This window comes from Catharus ustulatus, chromosome 3 (assembly GCF_009819885.2).
Source record: "Catharus ustulatus isolate bCatUst1 chromosome 3, bCatUst1.pri.v2, whole genome shotgun sequence".
Taxonomy (NCBI): Eukaryota; Metazoa; Chordata; class Aves; order Passeriformes; family Turdidae; genus Catharus; species Catharus ustulatus.
In genome coordinates, this window is record NC_046223.1 from 22,541,919 (window position 1) to 22,564,485 (window position 22,567).

The 22,567-nt window shown below is 42.8% G+C and overlaps 1 protein-coding gene across 1 annotated transcript in view; it reads left to right on the forward strand.

The window, feature by feature from the left end:
* Nucleotides 1–22,567, forward strand: part of USH2A (usherin) — a 374,098-nt gene that overhangs the window by 341,963 nt on the left and 9,568 nt on the right. The window contains exons 62-67 of the mRNA XM_033055679.2: nucleotides 3,923–4,150; nucleotides 4,967–6,483; nucleotides 7,473–7,791; nucleotides 19,586–19,795; nucleotides 20,960–21,198; nucleotides 21,785–22,002. Coding sequence (XP_032911570.1) covers nucleotides 3,923–4,150; nucleotides 4,967–6,483; nucleotides 7,473–7,791; nucleotides 19,586–19,795; nucleotides 20,960–21,198; nucleotides 21,785–22,002 — 2,731 coding nt within the window. The remainder of the gene's footprint in view (nucleotides 1–3,922; nucleotides 4,151–4,966; nucleotides 6,484–7,472; nucleotides 7,792–19,585; nucleotides 19,796–20,959; nucleotides 21,199–21,784; nucleotides 22,003–22,567) is intronic.

Consider the following 22,567-nt stretch of genomic DNA (forward strand, 5'->3'; position numbering starts at 1 on the left):
CTTCTGATGTGTCTGTCATGGTTTGAACTCATTCCCTGAGACCTAGGCAACTGGGCAAGCTGGCCTGCCTTGAAAGAAGAGGAAAAGCCCAGAGTGACACCCCTGGAAGTGCTGCTTCATCAGATCGATAGATTCAAAGATGACTAGGTTGTGTAGTTGTATGCAGTTTAAACATTTGTGCAGGGAGTCCACCCGTGCAGAGTATTATTGACAGCTACAGATCAATGCTAATTTTTGATCATTTTCAACCTACAAAGACCTCTTGACCCTGTTGCCACCTTAGGGGCACTTCAAGTAGTCAAAAGCAATCACAGTAGGCAGTGTAAAATCATCAGACCCTTGAAGGCTGCACAGCCTTGCCCATGCCTGGGAGGAGGACCAAGAGGTAGCGAGGAAGGCAGGCACCTTGCATTATGGATGCTGCTGCCTTTGAACGGCATGAAAGACTATGCTAATTTGTTTCCAGACTTCAAGTGACTTCTGTGTTCATGAATTAAAAAATAAACAAACAAAAAAGGCAATCTGAAGCAAATCTTGACGAATGCATTATTCATGATTCATGTTCTCTCATTTTATGTTTGGAAAAATGTGTTAAAACAAGGTTTTATTTTAAATAACTTTCATCCTAATTTACGGTGAGAAGAGTGGAATTAGTGTAGGAGTGTATTTGTTGCTGTTAACAGCTTGTGCTGTCACTGGCAGCATGTGAAGCGCTTTACAAAGCAAAACCCAAGGTCCTGCCTGGAGTAGAGGTGGTGCTGCTAGAGCTGCACCAGGGGAGGAGATAGGCTGCCAAAAGCAAGGACCGTGTCAAAGGCTTGGCTCTGGGCTACAGGGTGTGATCAGGTCACAGTGGCTTGTCACAACCTCCTTCCTCTGTCAGGTGTCCATTTTTGCAGTGTTTACATGGAATGAATGAAAGGGTCATAGAGGAGGAATGTGAGACTCTACACACTTAAATATTTGCTGGAATATTCTTAATTTAATGACTGATGGGGTGAGAATGCTTCACAGTTAGGGGCAGAGGAAGGGGCCTGGGCTTGAAGTCCATTGGATTTCATGGTCAGCCAGCCTATGAACTTCTTAATTTTCACATTAAAATTTTATTTTGTTGGTTTTCTTTTAATGGTGAATGAAATCTGAGCTGTTAGCACATGTAAACATGGGAAATATGAGTTTATGGCTTTGCGGAGGAAGACAGGGAGAATATTTCAGACAATGGAAGGCTGTGTCGTTGCCTGCTGAAGCCAAAGTTACAGTGCTATCAGTGCAAGGTGTATTTTACAATTTATATTTGACCATTCCAGCAGGACAGTATTTCTAGGCTGAAAATGTCATGGGAGGACATAAAGTGATTCTTAAAATGAATCACTGAGTCTGCCATCCTTACTCTTTTCAGCATCAGCCTTTGAGCTGAGCAAATTCACGGCTGGCAATGGCAGCAGTGCAGGGGGAGAAAGCGTGGCTCTGTATTCTGGGAGTACGTCCCCTGAGCTTACTTCAAAACCAAACAAAACAAAAATACATGTAAACCGTTTGCTCTTCAAGAAGTATCTGTAGGAGCCAGGGATAAAAGTCATCCCTGGAAGGAATGGTTTAGCAGTCTCCAGAGAACATGATGAACTGCAGGCTAGGAAATCCCTCCATCCTTGTTTCATTTCAAAGTGTAGTGAGGATTGTAAATAATTAAATCTTGGGGTTTAGTGGGAAAATGGTAGAAGGTGATGAAAAATATGCCAGATTTTTGTTTAGAAATAGAAATCTAGTGTTTTGTAGCATTGCTGTCACAAAAACCCACCCAATGATGCAGCTCATTAGAAAGCAGAGCCATTTCTTTTTGTCTGATGTTTTTAATAATGTGTTTGTACCTTCAGAGAGCCTCTGTGTAGCAGTTCAGGGGCAGTAATTTAATGCTGTGTGCTCCCTTCCTCCCATCCCCACCCCCGAACCATGGAATGTAAATTTTAGGCTTTTAAAAGTTCTGTTTTGAAAACCTAATAGATAACTGTCCTCGTAAAAACTATTAATACAGACTACATCCAATTGTAAAGCTAATTTTAATCATGTTTTGTGCCAACATAATTTCTGATGCCAGATTTTTATGCTAAGCATGAGCCTCGATTTAAACGTGGTTCTTTAACCTGCAGTTCATAATTTTGCAGCCGTCTGTATAGGTTTTTTGGCTATGGCAGTTTAAACGCTTCCACTTTCAAGGATCTAAGCCATAAATGTTTATTAAAAGAATCTATAATGAAATCAGGTTTGTTATTTTTTTAATGGCTGCCTTGAGTATGTTGGATGACTGAACGCACGTTGTTAATCATTAAGTACTCATGTTACAAAAAGTGTTTGATAGTATTGCCATCTAGGGGCTGAAGGAAATTCTCCATACCGAAATAAACTGTAATTGAACAGGTGCTGCTATTGACAATATACATATGTTTTTGCTTTATAGCCCACATGCTTTCCATGTTTCTTATGACAAAAGATATCTCTAAATGTCCCACAGCAGCCAGAGCTTTTTTATATATAATCTGTTCGAGGTGATTGCTATTTGCATTTCAGCTTATGCTTTTTTGGCAGTGATGGCTGGGAATTCCTAACAAAGAATTATGCTTTTTTGCATTATTAATCTTGCTAGTATTTGCCCTGTTTAACAGAAAAAAGGAATCATTTATCAGAAAAGTATGTTTATAATCTGTACTTATGGTATCTTCAGATTTAATATTCATATTGGTCATTCAAATGCTGTGCTATATTTATCTAAAAGACTAACTCATTGTTTTGAGGAAATAAGTATTTAAATATTTATGATCTAACTTTTAATATTTAAAAAAAGAAATTAATATTTCTTTAAAATTTGTTTCTGAGTCTGATAGCTTAACAAATGTTTAAATATTAAACAATTGGAAATGTTAGCATTTAACAACTTAATACAACTTACCCACACAGGGAAATTGACTGCAGCTCTTTCTGTCACAGGAAGGCAACTGAATTCCTGCACTCCCTTTCTTGTGGTCTATATAATTCATGCCGAAGTATGGCTAAAAATGAGATTAAATATATCAGTGACCAGCTGGACTCCTCTTCTCTTTGCTCCTCTGATCAGACACATCTGCACTGTCTCCTACTGGAACATATTACTCCTGTTCTTTGTTGGTCACTGTGCCTTTTGTAACTGTTCAAAATAATTCCATGGCTGTTTTGCCTTCCTGCCAGACCAGATTTTGTGCTGAGGCTCTCGTTGCCTGAGCAGTGTCAGGTCTGTGACAGATGCTCTTTGGGGTGAGCTGGGATGCCATGGCTCCTCCTGGCCATGGCTGATGTCCATCAGCCTGCATCCCCACCACACCCCTCACTGGACTGTGCTCAGGTGTGGTAGCACATCAGCCCCCAGTCCTTGCAGCCCTGGCTGAGCCTGGTGGGGTTCACAAATTGTTTATCCAGCTTACCATGGCCTGAGCAGCTAGAACAGGACAGCATGCCTATGAAATTTCACATGTACACACAAGAGGTGTAAGATTTCTGTGGAGGCAGGCATCACATGTGTACCATAGGCTTTTAAATGCTTGAGTCCAATTCCAGGAAGCTTCTTGCTTACTGAGTAAGCTTGGACATGCTGAATGAACTGTAAGTTGTGTCCTAGCTCAGATTCAGACTGTGGAAGACTCCAAAGGAATTCACTCCAAAGGCTCCATCATAATGATAGATTTTTTTTTTAACCCTAAGAATTTCTTTTTGAGGCTCAATCATTTAAAAAAAAAAAAAAAAAAACCTACAAAAAAAATCTTACTAACCAGATGGGGTATTCTGCAAAGCAGTCAGAAGTGACCCAGAGCTGAGGCCTCATTTTCCAAGTGACATAAACCACAGATGCTGATTACTTTTTTAACTAACTCAAACATCTGTATTCTTGCTTCAGGGAACAAAGCATCAGGCTCATTTATTTGGATTGAAACCTTTCACAACATATCATATTCATGTCGTAGCTGTAAACAACGCCGGGCAGGTTTCAAGCCCCTGGACATCTGTGCGCACTTTGGAAGCTTCACCCAGTGGCCTGAGCAACTTCACTGTGGAAAAGAAAGAAAATGGCAGGGCTCTGCTGCTAAAATGGTCAGAGCCCTCCCAACCCAATGGTGTGATTAAGGTAATCTTCATCTTGACAGCTCACTTGATTAAAAAAGAGACGGGAAATGCTGAATATCAAATTTAAAAATTTTTTGCTGAAAAAGACTAAATTGATTGCATTATAGTTTAAAATAAGATGGAAGTCCTATGTAAGCACAAGACACTCTGTGAGTTCTCTGTGCTTGTCATTATATTAAAATGAATAATAACATTCTTGTGCTACTCTGTGACTGTAAATTTTCACTTACACTGAACTAAATTGTTCAGTTAATGCATAGAAAGCTGCACATGAAATCTCATAATCTTACTTATCGCAAAATTGGGCATGACCAAAATGTGTTTGTAGAAAACCTGGGTTTAACAGAATGTTCTTCTGAAATCTGGGACTTCTTTTAGCTCAAGTTTCAACTGAGTGCAAACCTTTACCTGCAAGGTTTGCAACTAGATGGGTTTATTTGAAGGGGTTTTTTTTCCTTAAGTGATATTCTTTAGAGCTAGTCTGTGAGAAAATTTCTGCTGACCTCTGAGAGCCTTGCAATGAAACTTGATAACAATCAAATATAATGAAAACTGTCACTAAGTGATTTATTACTGCATTCAAAATGAAAAAAAAAATCATGAAAATTGGATCAAAACATTCCTTTTGTATCAATGATCTGTTTGTGTGCTGATTGTTACTAGCAAGAATAAGTTTCTGAATATTTGGTTAATAGTCCTTACCTTATTGTGAAGATTAAGAGTCTCATCTACTGGTTATTGATGAAAATTGTTTTGTTTTGCTTTCCTTCTACCTTCCCTGTCTACTTTTCTTTCTGTTTCTTCCTTAATTCACCAGACCTACAATGTTTTCAGTGATGACCACCTGGAGTACAGTGGTTTGTCTCGCCAGTTCCTCTTCCGGCGCCTCGAGCCGTACACCTTGTACACCCTCATGCTGGAGGCGTGCAATGCAGCAGGCTGCACTCACTCTCCACCTCAGCCAGTCTGGACAGATGAAGCTCCCCCAGTGTCCCAGATGGCACCTGTAATCCAGGCAGTGAATGCCACCAACGTTGAACTGAGCTGGTTGCAGCCAATTCATCCGAATGGAAAGATAATTCGCTATGAAGTTATTCACAGACACACAGAAGAGACTGTTGCAGGGCACGGAGCAACCACAGGAGATGAGAAAATTGTTTTCACAGAATATAACACTGAGAGCAAGACATTCACCTATAACGATAAAAATTTACAGCCATGGACAAGGTATGAATATAAAATACGCACCTGGAATGCAGCAGGCTACACTGACAGCTCCTGGACAGTGGCGAAGACTAGTCAAACTGCCCCAAAAAGTCTTGGTGTCCCCAGTTTATCCGTGGTGTCAGCCAACCCCCATAAAGTACTCATATCCTGGACACCCCCAGCACAACCAAATGGCATTCTCCAGTCATACAGGCTGCTGAAGAATGATGTTCTTTATCCTTTCAGCTTTGACGCTGCTACTCTCAGCTACGTGGATGAGGACTTGCTGCCCTACACCGTGTACAGCTATGCAGTAGTTGCCTGTACCATGGGGGGCTGCTCTACCAGTGAACCAGCTGCAATACGGACTCTGGAAGCAGCTCCTGCCTTGGTGGACCCCCCAACTCTGCAGGCTGTCAGTGCCACTCAAGTCAGTGCATCCTGGGCACCTCCCCCAATACAAAATGGAGATATCACCAAGTACATATTGAAATTAGGCAATGAAGAGTATTATCCTGGCAAAAATTTGCAAATGTTGGTCTCTCACTTGCAGCCTTACACACAGTATGATTTCGCACTGGTCGCCTGTACTGCTGGGGGCTGCACCTCCAGTGCATCCCAGTCTGTGATGACCATGGAGGCTCCACCAGTAAATATGGAAGCTCCCAGGCTGCTGGTCATGGGCTCAGAGTCAATTGAAATCACATGGAAACTCCCAGATAAGCCCAATGGCAAAATCACAAGTTACGACCTAAGGAGGGATGGTGTGCTTGTTTACTCTGGTCTGGAAACTCGGTATCTTGATTTCACCCTCATGCCAGGCATGGAATACAGCTACACTGTCACAGCAAATAACAGCCAGGGCAGTGTCACCAGCCCCTCAGCTCGGATAAAAACCAACCCCTCTGCTCCATCTGGGATGTTGCCTCCTAGGTTGCAGGCATGGTCTTCCAGTGAGATTTTGGTGGCCTGGGATCCTCCTATCAAAGTAAATGGTGACATTAAAAACTACACAGTCTCAATCCACAAGCCTGGTGAAACAGAAAAGAAAACTTTTGACTTTGATGCATCTCATGTTTCCTTTCTCAGACGGTCGTACATAGTGACACAGCTACAGCCCTACAACAGGTAAGTCTGGAAGAACTATTTGTTGAATAAATGTGGGGTGGTGCAGTGGGCTGGTGGGCAGCTCAGCCATCTTGCTTAAACAGATAGTCAGACCCACAGGGTTGTTTGCTATTATTTGCAAATAATAAAACAAAGGGGTTTTTTCTTTCAAATTTACAGTAATATCAGCTTCATATCGTCTTGATGAAGTGCATAGTATTGACTTAGATTGCAATTAATAGAAGGAGTAATTCAGCACTCTGCTATAGACTCCAAAGCCTGCAATCTTGTACTGATGTTTCTTTCACATGTTGTCTGCTATTGAGAATATAAAGGGCTTTAGTTGACAAAATATGGGGTGAGGAGACCAAAGTTGTGGTAGCTGGCCCATTCACAGGATAGCTGATCTGGAATTAATGGAACATGTTTGAACCCTCGAGCTGGAAACAAGTGATTTGTGATTAAGTGGAAACTAAAACTTAAGAGAGGGAACCAGACTCTGCTACAGAAATGCACTTGATACTGAAGAAATATCTTCCCCACTAATTCTTGAGTATTTACCTGACCTTTCCTTATATATTTGTGTAGGCATAATTTGTGTGTGTTACATGGTTGATAAGTTTGTCTGCTATTTACATATAACTAATCTAAATCCAAAGAGAGTAATAGAGGAGTTCTACGGCTCTCAAATGACATCCAAATCATCTCTTACAATGAATCATCATTTTAATTTATATCATCAAAAACAAAATTATTTTGATCACTTGACTCCTGCAGATGTTAACTGCTCTGAGAAAAACCAAACCACACCCAAATGAAAACCCAAAAGACAGTGTTGTTCTTCTTTGCTACACAAGGCGCAGCACATAATCTGTATGTTCATACAAATTGTGTGCCTACTAAAAATTCCAAAGACCGGGAGAAATTAGGAAATCCACCGTATGCGGCGCACAGTCTGTATTTGTGTGTGCAGCATTGTGATGGCCTTGCTGTGCTTTGTGTTCCCCCAGGTACGAGGTGCAGGTCCGAGCCTGCACGGAGCTGGGCTGTGCCTCCAGCGAGTGGGCAGCAGCACGGACGCTCGAGTCTCCGCCGGCAGCACAGCCGGCCCCACTCATCGACATACAAACAACCAGCGACTTCCAGTCCACTGCCTCCATCCACTGGACCGGCCCCAGGCAGCCAAACGGGAGGATTTTGTACTATGAGCTTTACAGGAGGCGAGCGACTCAAGCCCACGTAAATTTAGACCTCTCACTCGTTTACAATGGTTCTTCAACCTCCTTCAAAGATGACAAGTTGCTACCTTACACTGAGTACGAATATCAGGTGGGAATTGAAGCTATTTAGCAGCTCTGATTGTGATTTCAGTACACTTTGAGAACCTTACTTTACACTTTCCATGAACATACACATCTCAATTCTAATGTTAATAGCATTCTGAAACCTGGATGATTATTGTGAATGTATTTTAAAGACTTGAGAAGCTGAAAATAATTCCACACAAGCAATATATTCATTCAGCATTTGTTTAGCTTAGTAGTAGGTGCCTGTGTATCTTATAGTTAAATGTTTGTGTACCCTCCAGAGCCTCTGAAAGTCTCTGTTATGGGAAATTCTAGTTCTTAAAAGGTGGCTTTTTCCCATTATTTTTTCTTTCTTTTTCCATCCTCCCCCAATCTATTGTGAATTAATCTTTAATTTAGATCTTAGATTCGTTTTAGATCTTAGAACAGTTTACATCCAGAGGGACTGTTTTCTCTTTAAATTAGTTATTCAAATGACAAGCAAATTTTTTTGTAGCTCAAAAGTGAATTTGCTATTGATGATTGGTGTTCTCATTTTGTTTAATATATACCTGAAACAGTGCATTCCACCTCTTGAGCAAGGTGGAGCAATCTTTCTTTTACAGGCTCATTGGCTTTATAGGATCACACAATGATTCAGGTTGGAAGGGCTCTCAGGAGGCCATCCAGCCCAACTTTCTGCCCAAAACAGGGTCCGTAAAGAGGTCAGATGAGGTTTTTCAGGGCTTTATCCAGTTGCATCTTGAAAAATTTGGGGACGAGGTTGTAACCTCACAGAGAGTCTGCTCCACTGACTGACCATCTTCATTGCAAAGAAGTTTTTTGTTATCTTCAATCTGAACGTTTTTTGCTTGAACTTGAACCTATTTTCTTCCCTCCCAACATACACCATAGTAAAGAAACAGGCTCCACCCTCTTTAGCCTACTGGGAGACTGAAATCAAGACCCTCCAAAGCCATCTCTTCCCCAAGCCGAACAAGCCCAAGTCCCACAGCTTGTCCTTACAGGCACTTTTCCAACCCCCTGATTACCTTGGTGGCCTTCCACTGAACTCACTCCAATTTATCAATATCTTTCTGGTATTTGGGTGCCAAAACAAAATAGACACTAAATAAAGGCAAGTAATCACTTCCTTTAATTGTCTGACTGTCCTCTTGTTAAACAGATCAGGGTGCTGGCCATCTTTGCTGCCAGATTACCCTGCTGGCTCGTGTTCAGCTTTCTACCTCTAGGTTCTTTGAAGCAGAAGTGTTCCCTAGTTGGTTAGTAATGCTGACCCTGTGATGGTGCAAGAAGTTATTCCTCCCCTGGAACAGGACTATGCATCTGTCTTGATGAAATTCCCATTCTCTAGTGCCTTCTGACTGGCAGACCTGTCCTTCAGCATATCAACTGGTCCTTCCACATCTGCAAGTTTGATGAGTGCACACTGTATAGATCAGGTTCTCTGGTAGCTCTGCTCCACTGCTATTACCTTCTTGTTTAAGTAGCCAGAAACCATGAGGAATTAAACCTGAAAACTTGCCTTATCTCATTAGTCTATCCAGCTGCTGCATGGCATAGACTCATCAAGTCATGCAGTTTGGAAGGGACATCCGAGGCATATAGCCTAACTCCCTGTTTTAGGCAGGTCCAAGTAGACCAGGCTCTTAGGGCTGTGTCCAGCTGAGTTTTGGATCAAATTCTCCATCCTTGCATCTGCATGGATGGAGATTGTACAGCCTGTGTCAGCAGAACTATTGTTAGACCAGATTTCCTTGCTGCTTTAGGCAGGATCCATGGTAAATGTGAATTCAAGTGCAGATGGGACTGAGTAGACAGCAAGCATTGGTAGCAGACCCAAACCATGCTTGTTAAGAATCTTTCTTAGATGAAGAAAAACTCTCCAAGCTGGATATTGTAGATATTGGCTGTGAGATGTTCTCAGCTGGACTAACTTTTAATTATTTCTGTCAGAAGCTGGTTTTTGGGAAGCTGATACCACAGAGACTTTCTTCAGCCAACATTTTTAATGACTTATCAGTGACAGATTAAAAAAAAAAAAAAGAAACCTCTTGATCGGATTCCTGTGCTTTATTGTGCTATTCAAGACTTAGCTTTTTATCTTGGTTCTGCTCCATAGCCAGGCTGAGCTTCTGATTGGAACTTTAAATCATTTTTGGTTTTTTTCACCAGTGACCATTTATTTCACCATGAGAGGTTTTTCAATGCATGTGTTTGTCTTCTGCTTAAGTCACTTGCAGCAGTCCTCTGGGATGTATTCTAAGCTTCTCCATTGTTGACAATTTATATCTTGCCTGTGAGACAAGTTATTCATAAGTATAGGGCTTGGCTTTTGCTATTATGCTGATGAAACCCAGATTTATATTTCACTTAAACTGGATATTGATTCTCCTGTCTCTGTATTTGAGGCTTGTTTGCTGGACATAAAACTTTAAATGCAACTGAATTTCCTCCAGCAGAATGCAGATAAAATCAAAGTGCTGTGATGGGACTCTCTCCAGCATTTTTGGAGGTATTGAGATTTATTTCAATGCTTTAATAGCTTCTTTGGACCTGGAATCAGGACTTTTGAATCTGGGGTTTTGGGGAGTTTTTTTTTTTTTATTGGGTTTTGCTGCTTTGTTTTGGGTTTTTTTTAAATTTGTTTGTTTTCCTGGAAACTTCAGCTGAATATTGGGTTTTATAAAACCAGGTACCAAAGTTGCACTTCCTGAAATGATGATGTGAGTTTAGGAGCTCATGCTGATGAAAGGGACTATGCCCTCGAAATGCTTACATCGCTGTTCTTCAGGAAGGGCCAGTTCTGCATGAGCATATTAGCACCTGCTAGTTTGGAGTGGGTTTTTAACTAGCATGTAGTGCCTACTTCCATACTCCAAAACACTTAGATCTTTGAGGCTCCCTCTGTTGGTCTAGCTGTGTATTTAGATACTTGCATTTTCTAGAACATCTCTTAGGTATTTGTTGGGATTCTGCCTGATATCCCCAACTCTATTGACTATGTGATATTGATCTCCATGATCTCCTGAAAATCACCCTGATTTAATAGCCCTGATTTTTAATCCCCGTGATTGCAAGTGCAATCCTTTGATTCCTGGAATATTTCTGAAACAGAGTGTGTAGGCTCTCCTCGGGAATCACTGAAAGTGTGTGCAGTCTTGCCATATAGCAGCCTACAGAGTCAAACCTGTTTTTCTCCGCTAAGGGAAGGCCCTTCTGAGCAGAGACTTTGTGGCATTTAGTGCAAAGCAGAGCTGTCACAGTATGGCGTGATTTCCATGCAAATGCAGTATCATTCCTCCACAATTACACTTAATTGTGTTCTTAAAATGGCTTCTTTAGATTAATAGCTTAATGTCTTCCTGGTTTAGGACACATCCTTATTTCTATTTGGCAGGAACAGAACATGTAAAAGACAGAAAATTACTATTGTCCCTCTTCAGAAAGGTTTATGGCTTCCTGCAGAGGTTTATTCTCCAAGAGGACTATTCAATGCACCAAGACAGGGTCTGCAGTGCTGGAGCTATTGGCTCTGCCTCTGATCACTGTTGGAGGCACAGCATCTCTCCTGTGTGTGGAGAGTCCCTCTCACCTTCCTGTTACTGCAGCCAAGTGAAGGGTCTAGGAAACACTCCAGGACACACCACGGTAAATATGTATTTGGTCCTCTCAAAGAGAAAACAAGTAATATTCTGATTTTGGAGAGATAAAGAGAAAAAAAATGGGTGCAAAGTTATGCAGACTAAGGGAGGAGCAACTACATGGGTTGTAGAATGTGTTAACCCTCTTGGTCACTTTCCAATGCCAGGAAGGACCCTTGTTTTACCAGCCTGTCTGTCACATCGTTGGCTGAGCTCCAGTTTGTGCTGATTAGTTACTGACAAACAGGTCAGTGACCTCTGCAGGTAAAACTGGTTTTCTGGTTGACCAGTGATGAATAGTCACCCATTTGCAATATCCTTCATATCTGGCTCCTCTTCATTCTTTTAATTCCCCATTTCTTCCCATGTCTCTGACAGAAAGATGCACTGCAAAGCAGCAACATTAAAAAAAAAGTTGCTCTTTCTTCCATTCCCTTCTCATTGTTTAGTTTGTAAGACTGTCTTTTCTTATGAGATTTCTGCTTCTAATTAAAGAGAATTTCTCACACTATGCCTGCAGTAGACTACCACGCTTGACCTCAGCTTCTGAAAAGTAAAGCAGATGTAAATATGTTGTTTCACTGATGCAATGATACCCACCCCAGGTATCCTTTTGCAGAATGAGGTACTTCTTTTCCCCTAGTAGAAGGGAAAAGGGCTGTTTGAAACCATGTCATTTTGCTCATCAAGCCCCACCTCAGGCAATGTGTTCCTCTTGTCAACAAAATCTTAAATTCAAGTGTGTTGATGCAACAAAACCCTGATTGTTTTTCATTAAATTAAATATGGATATTAGACTGGATTTGTTGGCATCCAGATTTACCAGTGGGACTCTTACAGATCCACTCTTGCAAGACCCTTGTCAGTAAATTGTCATTCTGACATACTCAAAACCATGGCAAGCTATCCTTTAAAAAGACATTAGTGTGAGTACCAGGGGAAAATATACTCTGGGGCTGTAGATGGCTTGATATGATTTGCTTGATTATATCTTTTTATTTATGAGGCATAATTTATGACTGCTGAAAAGCAAACTAAAATGAGTGATGACTAACTACAGCCAAAGTAATAAATCAGAAGCAAAGAAAGAAGCGGTGATTTTGATCGAATCTATTGAATTAGCTGTTGCCCTTAGCCATTACAGGTATTGGAAAGACCTTTTAATATCTGCTTATCTCTCTCGTGGGAACTTGGTAACTATCTCATTATATACCCATAGGAAACAAATTATTTAATTTTCTATCTTTTAGAGTTAAACCTTTTTATATCTCTCATTAATTGCTGGCATTCTACTATGTTATATGGAATGAGCTTCCTTTAAAATTTGGTTATTTTGTTAAAGTCCCAAAGTTTTTGCCTATTGTCTTTCCCTGCTCCAGAGTGAGTTTAGTAGTTTTATTATTAGCATTTGAACAGTGGAGATGAGGAACAATGTTAAGAGGCTGTAATTAACACAGTAGTAGAAGTCTGGACCTGAAATCTATCCCATTATATATTTATAACCTCCATAAGGAGACTAACAGTGTTGAAGAGGGAAAAGTATGGGGCATTCTGAGAAGGGGCAATCAGGAAGCACACATTTAATTATTACCCTCTTCTACCCCTGCTCCTGAATGGATGTGATATGTTCTTTACCTTACCTTTGCTCTGTCCACCATAAACTACACCCACTTTTTAAACTTTCTGCTTGGCTAATACCTGCCTGACTCTGAAGTGCCCAGATGTGAATACATTCTCCTGATGCTGAATGCTAGATTTTGGTAGATAAAATTTGTGCTCTGATCTCTGCTGACATCACCTAAGTAACTCCAAATGAGCCAGCCAGTGCGACAGTCAGTTCACAAAGACTTGTGAAGGATGCTGCAGTTGATGGTGAGAGGGAGTTTTTCTTTAGAGTGAGAGTTGGTTTTCTTTAATTTCAACCAACCAAGATTGTGGTCTCTTCAATTGTCTTGAAGGTTGCTGTTTGAACATAACCAAAAATTGAGGGCTGTGTTTCTAACTTTGCTGATGTCAGATCTTATATGACCCTAACATATCTTACTATCTTGGAAAATAATTATACTGTGAAAACTCTGCATTTATGTGAGTGTCAAGTCAAGAAATTCAAAGCAAAGTTTCAAAGTAGTGCTCGGTCTTTGAAGTCTCCATGAAACAGCTTTAGAAAGAGAGGACTGGTACAAACCACTCTCATGGCATGTGCTAAGCAGTGCCAACATTGAATCCTCTTAGGAGAGACCAGCAGTCACAGGTGTGTGGAGTCTCTGCTTGCCATAAGAGCAGAGATCCAAGTTGTACCTGACTCTTACACACAGAAGTAGAGTTACGTGCATGTGTAAAAGGGCTGGCTTGGTCTGACCTTGTGGGTCCCCAGAGCCTACAGCCCTTCTTAACTCCCCACAGTTCTGAGCAGTGCTCAAAGCCAAGGAGAGGTAGTGACTTACTAATGAGAATCTTTCTAAGGCAAAAAACTGGTTTTTGAATCCCTGAAGGAACTTGGTGCAAGCTGCTGACACATTCAGAGCTGAGATCTTGTCCCTCCAGAGACACCTGTGATGGACTGCAGACTAAGCACAGTGTGAAGTGGCACAAGGCACAGTGCCTGTTGGCCATGGAGGGAGCCAGAAGCCACTGCTGGTTGGTAATCAGCTTTTTGGCTTGCTCTCTTGCAAGCAGGGAGGCTGAGAAGCATCTGGCCTCTGTGCTATGCAGAGTATCCCAGCTCTTCTTAACTTGGGAAGTCAGGAGCAGCTCAGGACTGCTGCCTTCACTGAGGTGAGCTGCCCCCAGCACTCCTCTGCCTGGTGAGATCTCTCCAATAAAGGAGAGTGTCACACTCTCCATAGGCTGTTCAGTGCCTGAGCATCTCTTTTGCAGGAGTTTGAGTTCAAAACTAAGCTTTCTTGCTACAACTTTGGGGTTTCAAGAGTGTTGCAGCAGATAAATCTGTTTGGTTCAGGGGTGGAAGTCATCTGACGGGCTTCTTCCACTGTCAGCATCTACAATAACATGATTATTCTGTATCTATGCCCAAAGTAATTTTGGTGCCTTTGTTTCTGCTTTATGGCAGAAGTTGTTAGCTCTGCTAAGCCTGAACAGGTTCACCATGGTGACTTTTCTCAGAACTTCCCATACTGTTTTTCATAAGTTTTGCCCCTTCTTGCTATGCTGACGAACCTTGATGCTGTCCTGTGATCATTTTGAGTGACTGATCACAGATTTCTTCCAGGAGCAGGGATCTGTGAAGGCTCAATTTATGACAGAAAAAACCAAGCTTAGTTACCTGTAATTGGAATTCTTCAGTCCTCTGGATATACGCTCTCCAGAGTTTTCTCCCCTCTCTTCTCTCTCTGGCTCCACTTCAAAGTGCAGTCTGAGCCAAGGGCCAGAGATTGATAAAACATTCATTAGTAACCCTTGATAGCTGATTTCAGAGCCCTCTCCTGTTTTTTTTTGGGACAGTGTAGCTATTAACAACAACACATCTTTTGGCAGGGTGTTAAGCCATGCACCATGATGTCAGACTTAATGCTTTTTGAGGCAGAATATTCAGGAAGTCAAGATATAAGAAACTTTTCCTGGCTTTCTGCTCTTTTGTTTTGTCATTTAATACATCTCTAAGATGTGTTTGCTTTTTGTTTGCTTCATGGTCTTGTATGGTCTTTCACAATTGCAAGAAGGTAATACTGCTACCTATTAGGCTCTTTATATTTCTGTATGAATGTGATTAAATATTTTTGTTGCTGGTTATACCACAATTTATAAAGATTGTTTGTAACCCCCAAAACCTTTTGTAAAAAGCCTAAATAATGAAATTTCAGTGTAACCAGCCTAGTCAGTCAGCAGCTTCCATCCATGACTGTTTAGTGGTGACTTCTTTTTGAGAAGCCATGGCCTCTGATTTTAAAGACACTACTCACTGTGATTTCTGTTGCCATGCTGCCCCATTTTTCTGTGCAAAGAAGTGGCTTAACACCAGCATTTCCATCTGCAGTCAGTTCTGTGGATTTACCACCCTGGGTTTCCAAACACTGACCAGGATTTACTTGGACAGCGATTCTCACAGGGAAATTTTTATAACCATCCATCCTTTTACAGATGGTTGAGCAGAAGCAAAGGGAGTTAAGGGACTCCAGCTTAGGTCAGTGTAAATCTGGAATTCAGATCCTCAGAAGTCCCGTTTAGCTGTCACAGCTGTCTCAGAAGCTGGCGTTACAGACTCACAGACACCGAGGGGGTTTCTGCTGGACATGTCTTGGCAGGGCTGAGTAGCTGGTGTCTGTCTAGAAGGCACACTCAGAGCATGTCTGTCTGTCAGGCCCACACAAATATAGACATGACCTCAACCTTTTTTTTCCAAGGAGTCAGGCATGTGGCAGCATGGTGGGGACATCAACTCCCCCTTGTCCTCTGTAGGGAAGTGCTGGGCTGGGAAATCATGTCTCCTCTTGCTTCCTCCTGCTCTGCCCAGTCAACCTTGATTTCATTGTGTTCATGCAAAATGAAACTGCTTCAAAGGGATCCTTGGGAGCATCCCAAGCACAGAGATGGGTCATCCACCTGGGCGTTCCCACTCCAGAGGGGCAGCAGGCCCGACTGCCTCTGTTGGAGCACATGATTGAACCTCAGGTATCTGACTCTTGAAGGAGTCCTTTAACCACTTAGTTGTAGTACAGAAGGGGATGGGCAGAGTCATAGAACCACAGAATCTCCTGAGCTGGAAGGGACTCACAAGCATCATTGAGTCCAACTCCTGGCCCTGCACTGGACACCCCAAGGGTCACACCCTGTGCCTGAGTGTTGCCCAAATCCTCCTTGAGCACCTTGAACTTGGTGTTGGGACCACTTTCCTGGGCAGCCTGTTCCAGTGCCCAACCACCTTCTGGGTGAAGAACCTTTCCCTGATATCCTGCCAAAAGCTCCCCTGATACTGCTTTGTTCCCTTGGGTCACATCACTGGTCACCAGAGAGCAGAGATTGGTGCCTGCCCCTTCACTGCCTCTCATGAGGAAGGCCATGGTGGGATGTCCCCTCTGTCTCCTCCAGGCTGCAGATTGGGACTGCTCTTACAAGATTATTGTTAGAGCCTCAGGCTGCACTAAGGACCCCAGACCTGGCAACAGGGGGACAATAAACTGCAGTGTGTGAGGACAGCACCATCAGCTCAGGAAGGGTGCTTGTAAGGGTGCTCAAGTACCAGAGGCCTTGTCACTTTGTTCTCACCCAAGGAAGGGGATGAAAGTGCATCAGGAGCCAAGTAAGGAGTATCTGCATGTCACTGTCACCCCACCGCTCACACAAACAGGACATCCCTTCCCCAGTCAGGCTCCCAAACCCATAACTGTGCTGTCTGATACTGCAGTGGTGAAGAGGGAAGGCAGCAGTGTTTTTCCAAGAACATTGCTGTTGCTTTTCTGGTTCCAGCCCATTCCCAGGCTCAAAGGGACTCATCTGCACGTCATGTTCCCATTATTCTGTGCAGAGTTTTCAGGGGAGGATGTGTCTTCATCTCTATTTAAGCAATTCAAAGCTGCAGGCATCCAGTAATGAAGTTCTGAATGGAGCTGTGGAAGCGGAAGTTGGCACTGGGACAAGTGATGGCCTCCCCACTGTCATTATCCTTCTTTTCTCTGTTTTTCCCAGGGGTGACTGGGCTGTTCTGACAGTAGAAACACTCAGAAATTCTAAACCTTCTGTTTTGCTCTGTTACTTCCTCTGAAATGCACATCGGTCCTGAACAAAATATAAGACCAATCTGAGATAATGGGGAACAGAGTGTCCCAGTGTCAGAGGGACTCATGTCTGCCATAAATCTCCCAGTTCTGTGGCACAAGAGGACCACACACTACTTGGGACGGGGAAGAAATCCTCACTCTGTTCTGTGACAGCCTTTTCTGGCTCCTGGCCCTTTCCTAGTAACAGGAACAGGCTCCTTGGGGAAGTGATCACAGCACCAAGCCTGACAGAGTTCAAGAAGCATTTGGACAACACTCAGGATTCTCAGGGATTCTCAGGAATGGTCCTGGGCAGGGCAGGAGTTGGACTCAATGATTCTTGAGGGTCCCTTCCAGCTCAGCTTATTCTGTGATTCTGTGAATTAAGGCTTATTCCTGAAAACAAGGTGTAGGCACCTATGATAGGTGAGGGATTGATGAAGGGAACAGTCTCTATCCAACCCTCGGTGAAGTGTTTGCTTCCCAAATAAGTTGCATGCCTCTCTCCTCCAAAATTCCTTGGCAATCTCATTCTGAAGCTGAATTCCTGTGCTACAGAGGAAGGCTCTGTTCCTAACTCATCACCTTCATTTTAGCTGTGGGCAGCTTGCTCAGCAGGTCAGGTCCAGCACTGTTACGCTCCATGCTCATTAAGGCCACAGCCTGGATATCACTGGAGTATTTGAGCCCAGATAAGCGCTGAGCCAGTGCCAGTGCCACACTCAGAGCTGCTCTTTCCATACGTGTTTTATTCTTTCCACAAAGAAATATGACCCTTGAAATGAATGACTGTGAGTAAATCTTTGTAGCAGCTGGAACTGAACTGAGATACAGGGTTTGACCTGCTGCAGTAAAGTGAACAGAGTTTGACTTTATGAATAGTTCACAACAGAGATGTATTACTGATTCCACTGAAATGAAAGTGCTTTGGATGAGCTTTTTATTGCAGGGTATCATTTGTACTTAGGATGGTTCCATGTGTTACTGATGGAATCAGGCAGGATCTTTGGGTTTGTAATTGGCAGAACCACAGCCTTCAAAGCCACTTTAGTTGTTTTTATCCCTTTTTCCTTCCCCAGGCTCCTTGTGAAGTGTCTTGTATTCTTGGAAATTATTGTCAAGCTGGAAGGATTCAGGGTCAGTTTTGAAGACCTCATACTTGTAAACCTCCTTTTTTTTTCAAGACATAGTCCCACCATTCCCTTCCCCAGGACCAGTGCCCAAAGTAGATCACATAAGAGTGTGTTTTACTGTATTTATAACTGCTCAATATGAAAGCTTACTAAGGAATACTTATACTAAAAATCGCTCAGACAGTCCTCTTGTATTGCCATTTAGATCTATCATTCTGATTGATCACTATGTGGTTGGCTAATATTGAGTAATTTAACCCTATATGCTCACGCATCCATCTATTCTGTCTATTGTACCTGACATTCTACAAATTACTTACTCATGCAAATCATGACCTAAGGCAACCTTTTATGATATTCGTGTTTAATTACACAAATGCTTTTTGATAAATAAGATTATACATCCTTCCATATGTTTATTCAGTCCTTGATGAAAGCAAAATTTAATTTTCATGCAGATTTGTTGGAGAGTGTGTTTAATAAGTGCTGAGTTTTATGTAGTCTGCAGATCACTCTGGTTTTGGGTAGCTGACAAAATCAGTAGGCATAGTTCATGGAGACATGTGGGTTTTAATCAGGCCTAATTCAAGCTGCTAATTTTTGAAATCTTGGAACGGAAGTCATTGCCTTTGTGCTCATGTAATAAAGCAAATGTTGTTGTGAAAATAAATGAGAGATGCTGAATTAACTATACATTTCAGTGAGCTTTATTTATATTATGAGTTACTGAAAATGTTGCCAAATAACTGATACATTAATATTTTTAAGAGAGGGATGTTCCTGTAAAACACACTGGTTCTAAAGAGTGACTAGAGTTTGACTTGTGTGATTCAGTCAAGGTGAATGGAACTTCTAAGTGTCACCCAAGGCCAGGCTGAATTCATCAGGCTACCTGCATGCATGAAGAAAGTGTGGAAAAGGGAGAAATTGTCAGGACCAGATATGAGAATTTTTATTCAGATGTCTTTGAAAACACTGTATTGATTGCAGCTCCTCCAGGAGTCCTCTTGGCATGGTGTGACACAGACAGTGGTAGGAATTCAGAGCGTGGGGATCAGGTATGAAAAAGACATGGGAGCACACACTGCCTGAGACATGACTTTTGCTTCTTTTCCCTAAGTGTGGCAGTGGGAAATATTCCACTCTTCTGTTAAAAAATTACTGGGTCAGCATGGGTGCTGAGTGGCCATCAAGGGACATTTTCCAGGAGTGCCATTGTGCCCTGTTTTACCCAGTGTCAGTAGAGCTGCAGTAGTCCCTCTGGCTAAAAGCAGATGTTTTGTCCTTTGAGTCTTTTGCTAACAGTTTCTTTGTTTGTGTGGAAGGTGTGGTCAGTAAACTCGGCAGGCCGGACGCCCAGCAGCTGGTCCCACTGCCGGACAGGCCCTGCCCCTCCCGAGGGCCTGGGAGCTCCCCTCTTCAACACCGTGGCATCCACTGTGGCTGTGGTGAGCATCAGCCCCCCTCTTAAGCCTAATGGGGTGGTCAGTATCTACAGGCTGTTTTCTAATGGTACCAGAGGGACTGATGTGGTGGTGAGTATTGTCAGCACTTTTTCTGTATTTCCATTTCCACTTGTATTTTCTACCTTTAACAATTTTGTTCTTGCAAGCTGCTACTGTTGGTCACAGACTGCCTTCATCTCCTGCCTCCCATAGTTAGCTGCTCTGCAATGCACTGTCCTGTCTGTGAGCTTAGGCTGTCTACAGATTTCACATTACCCATTTATTCCTTCCAGTGCACTTGGCTGTGCCTGTGTCTGATTCAGCCAGTTCGTCCCATTGGTGCCTGCATGGCCTTCCATTCACACCTGCCATGCTGCTGGCTCTGACTCTGGCTCTGGCATCAAGAAGTACCAAGTGCTTCCCTTTGCTTGCTTGACTCTCTCTTTCTTATTTTTGCTGAACTCTGCTAAATCGCATGCTGCCAAATGAGAGCAGATGTTGCCCCTTGTTGGTGTTTTCTACATATTTTTGTTTCTTTGGCTTCAAAAAAGCTATACCAACAAATGACTACAGCAAAAAGGTGAAGTGGCGGTCCCTGTGAGCAGTTTCAGAACAGGACACTGATTCCTTTGCCAGAACTGCCAGGTCTCCCTTGCTAAACTTAGGAAAGTTTCCTAACAGGCTCGCCCAGTACAGCACCTGTTTGAATGCAGAGCAGCATCATGTTGGCTCTTGACTCAGATGTACCTACCAGAGAGCACTTTCTCCTGTCTGGGAGAGACCTGACCCACCAGACACATTGGTGTCACACTGCCCAGAACTCTTTCCTGCATTCACATTGAAGAAGCTTGTGAGATATGCATGATTGTTTGCTAGCACGTTTATCATGGAACTATTTTCCATATTGATTTCTTTTCTGCTTCAGTACCACTTGTCCCAGAGTCTTTCTTTAATGGCTTTCAGCTTCCCTGTTGCTGAGAATGACATTTGCAGTTGATGTACAGTGGTCACAGCTCAACTAAAGATGTCTTGAGGCCCCTTATGGCATAGTCTTTTCCTTTGAAGAGTGTCCTTTAGCTTCATAATGGGAGAAAAATGCAGAGTTCCCATTACACAGCAGCTGCATTTGTGTCAGACTTAAAGGACACGCAGAATCTTCTGCCAGTCTTCTTCTGGGGTTAATTAACCTCCATAACTCTTATTTAGTACTTGTGGTGCTTGAAGCTGTGACAAGTTTCCTCTTAATTTTTACAGCTGTCAGAAGGGACTACCACCCAGCAGACAATACATGGGCTGAAACCATTCACCACGTACTCCATTGGCGTGGAAGCCTGCACCTGTTTCAATTGTTGCAGCAAAGGACCCATGGCTGAGTTCACCACGCAGCCGGCTCCTCCCTCAGAGCAGCCTCCGCCGCAGATCCGCACCGTGACCTCCAGGAATGCCTCTTTCCAGTGGAGCGCGCCTCAGTCACCCAATGGCATCGTCACCAGGTAGGAGCTACCACTGGCTGAGCTTGCACACCTTGGCTGGAGGTGGTGCCAGAATAATTTGAGCTGGAATTGCATGGCTGAGAACACTGGACAGTTGTGGCAGTTGTCTTCCTTTCTTGCATATTGGTGGTGATGTTCCCTGTGGCCTGAACACCTTCTGGGAAGTGTTTACATACAGAGATTGCTTTTCTCCTGAGCAGGATACTGGTGAGAATGAAGGTAGAAAGGATGAGCTGTTGTGAGTGGAGGTGATTGTCTGACAGCTGTGGCTCTGTAATGAAATAGTTGTGATTTGTGAGTTCAACAGGCAGTGAACAGAGACCAGCAGTCTGGAGTTAGCTAGGCAGAAATCCTGACCTGCAGAAGTGGGCAGCAAGGTAACTGGCATCAACAGTGAGTGTGACTTTGTTACCACCACAATTTCTCAGTTATCTGACAGTTAGGACCAAAATCTCCAAGAGAAAAACTGGGATCAGTTCTATTTTCTTTTCCAGTAACCAGAACAGACAGCAGTAGGAAGAAATGTGGGATTGGCTTTTATGTTATTAAGGACCTTCATTCATCAAAATCTCAACTTTGTTCTCAGCTACGAGCTCCATGTGTACATGGCGTGTCCTCTGAACCTACAGCCAGCAGTGAAGGCTTGCAGTCCTGGCCCGACTGAGGTGAAGTACACAGGGAAAGGACAGAGTGCCAACGTGTCCAACCTGGAGCCTTACACAACTTACAACCTGCGAGTTGTGTCCTACAACTCGGTTGGCAGTAGCGCCTCCGAATGGATCGGATTCACTACGGAAAAGGAGCGTGAGTATGAGAAATATTTAGCTGACCATTGAAGCCTGTTTCTGAGGCCCGGGCTGCACAGAGCCAAATTACTTCCCCACCTCTGGGAGAGAGGAAAACCAGAAACCACTTCTTCCATGTCCATGGTCACTGTGTCTCTGCTGCACATTCATTGAAATTCTGCTCTGGGGCTTAACTGCTCATTCCTTCAAAAATATTTCTTTTCTCATCATCTGATGTCACATCCTCTATCTTGAGAGCCTAGAAACCTTTTATTTTACCGAAAATGGGCAGCAAAAACTGCAGAACATAAAATGTTCAAGTATTACCAGAAGGCTGATGTGTAGTAATAAATATACTGCCATAAAGAATCCCTGTGGAGATCTTGAAAGAGACCTGATGATTATTTTCAGGAACAATCTTATTGTCCTAATTCTTGCTACACTTCTGCTAGGACTCATAAAAGTTTTCCTTGGATGTCATCTGAATGACTGGATGCTTGTGAACACTGAAGTAAGAATTTGTTGCTGTCCAACCACCACAGGCAGTGCTTTAAGGCCATGTGGTGGTATGCATGGAAATTAAA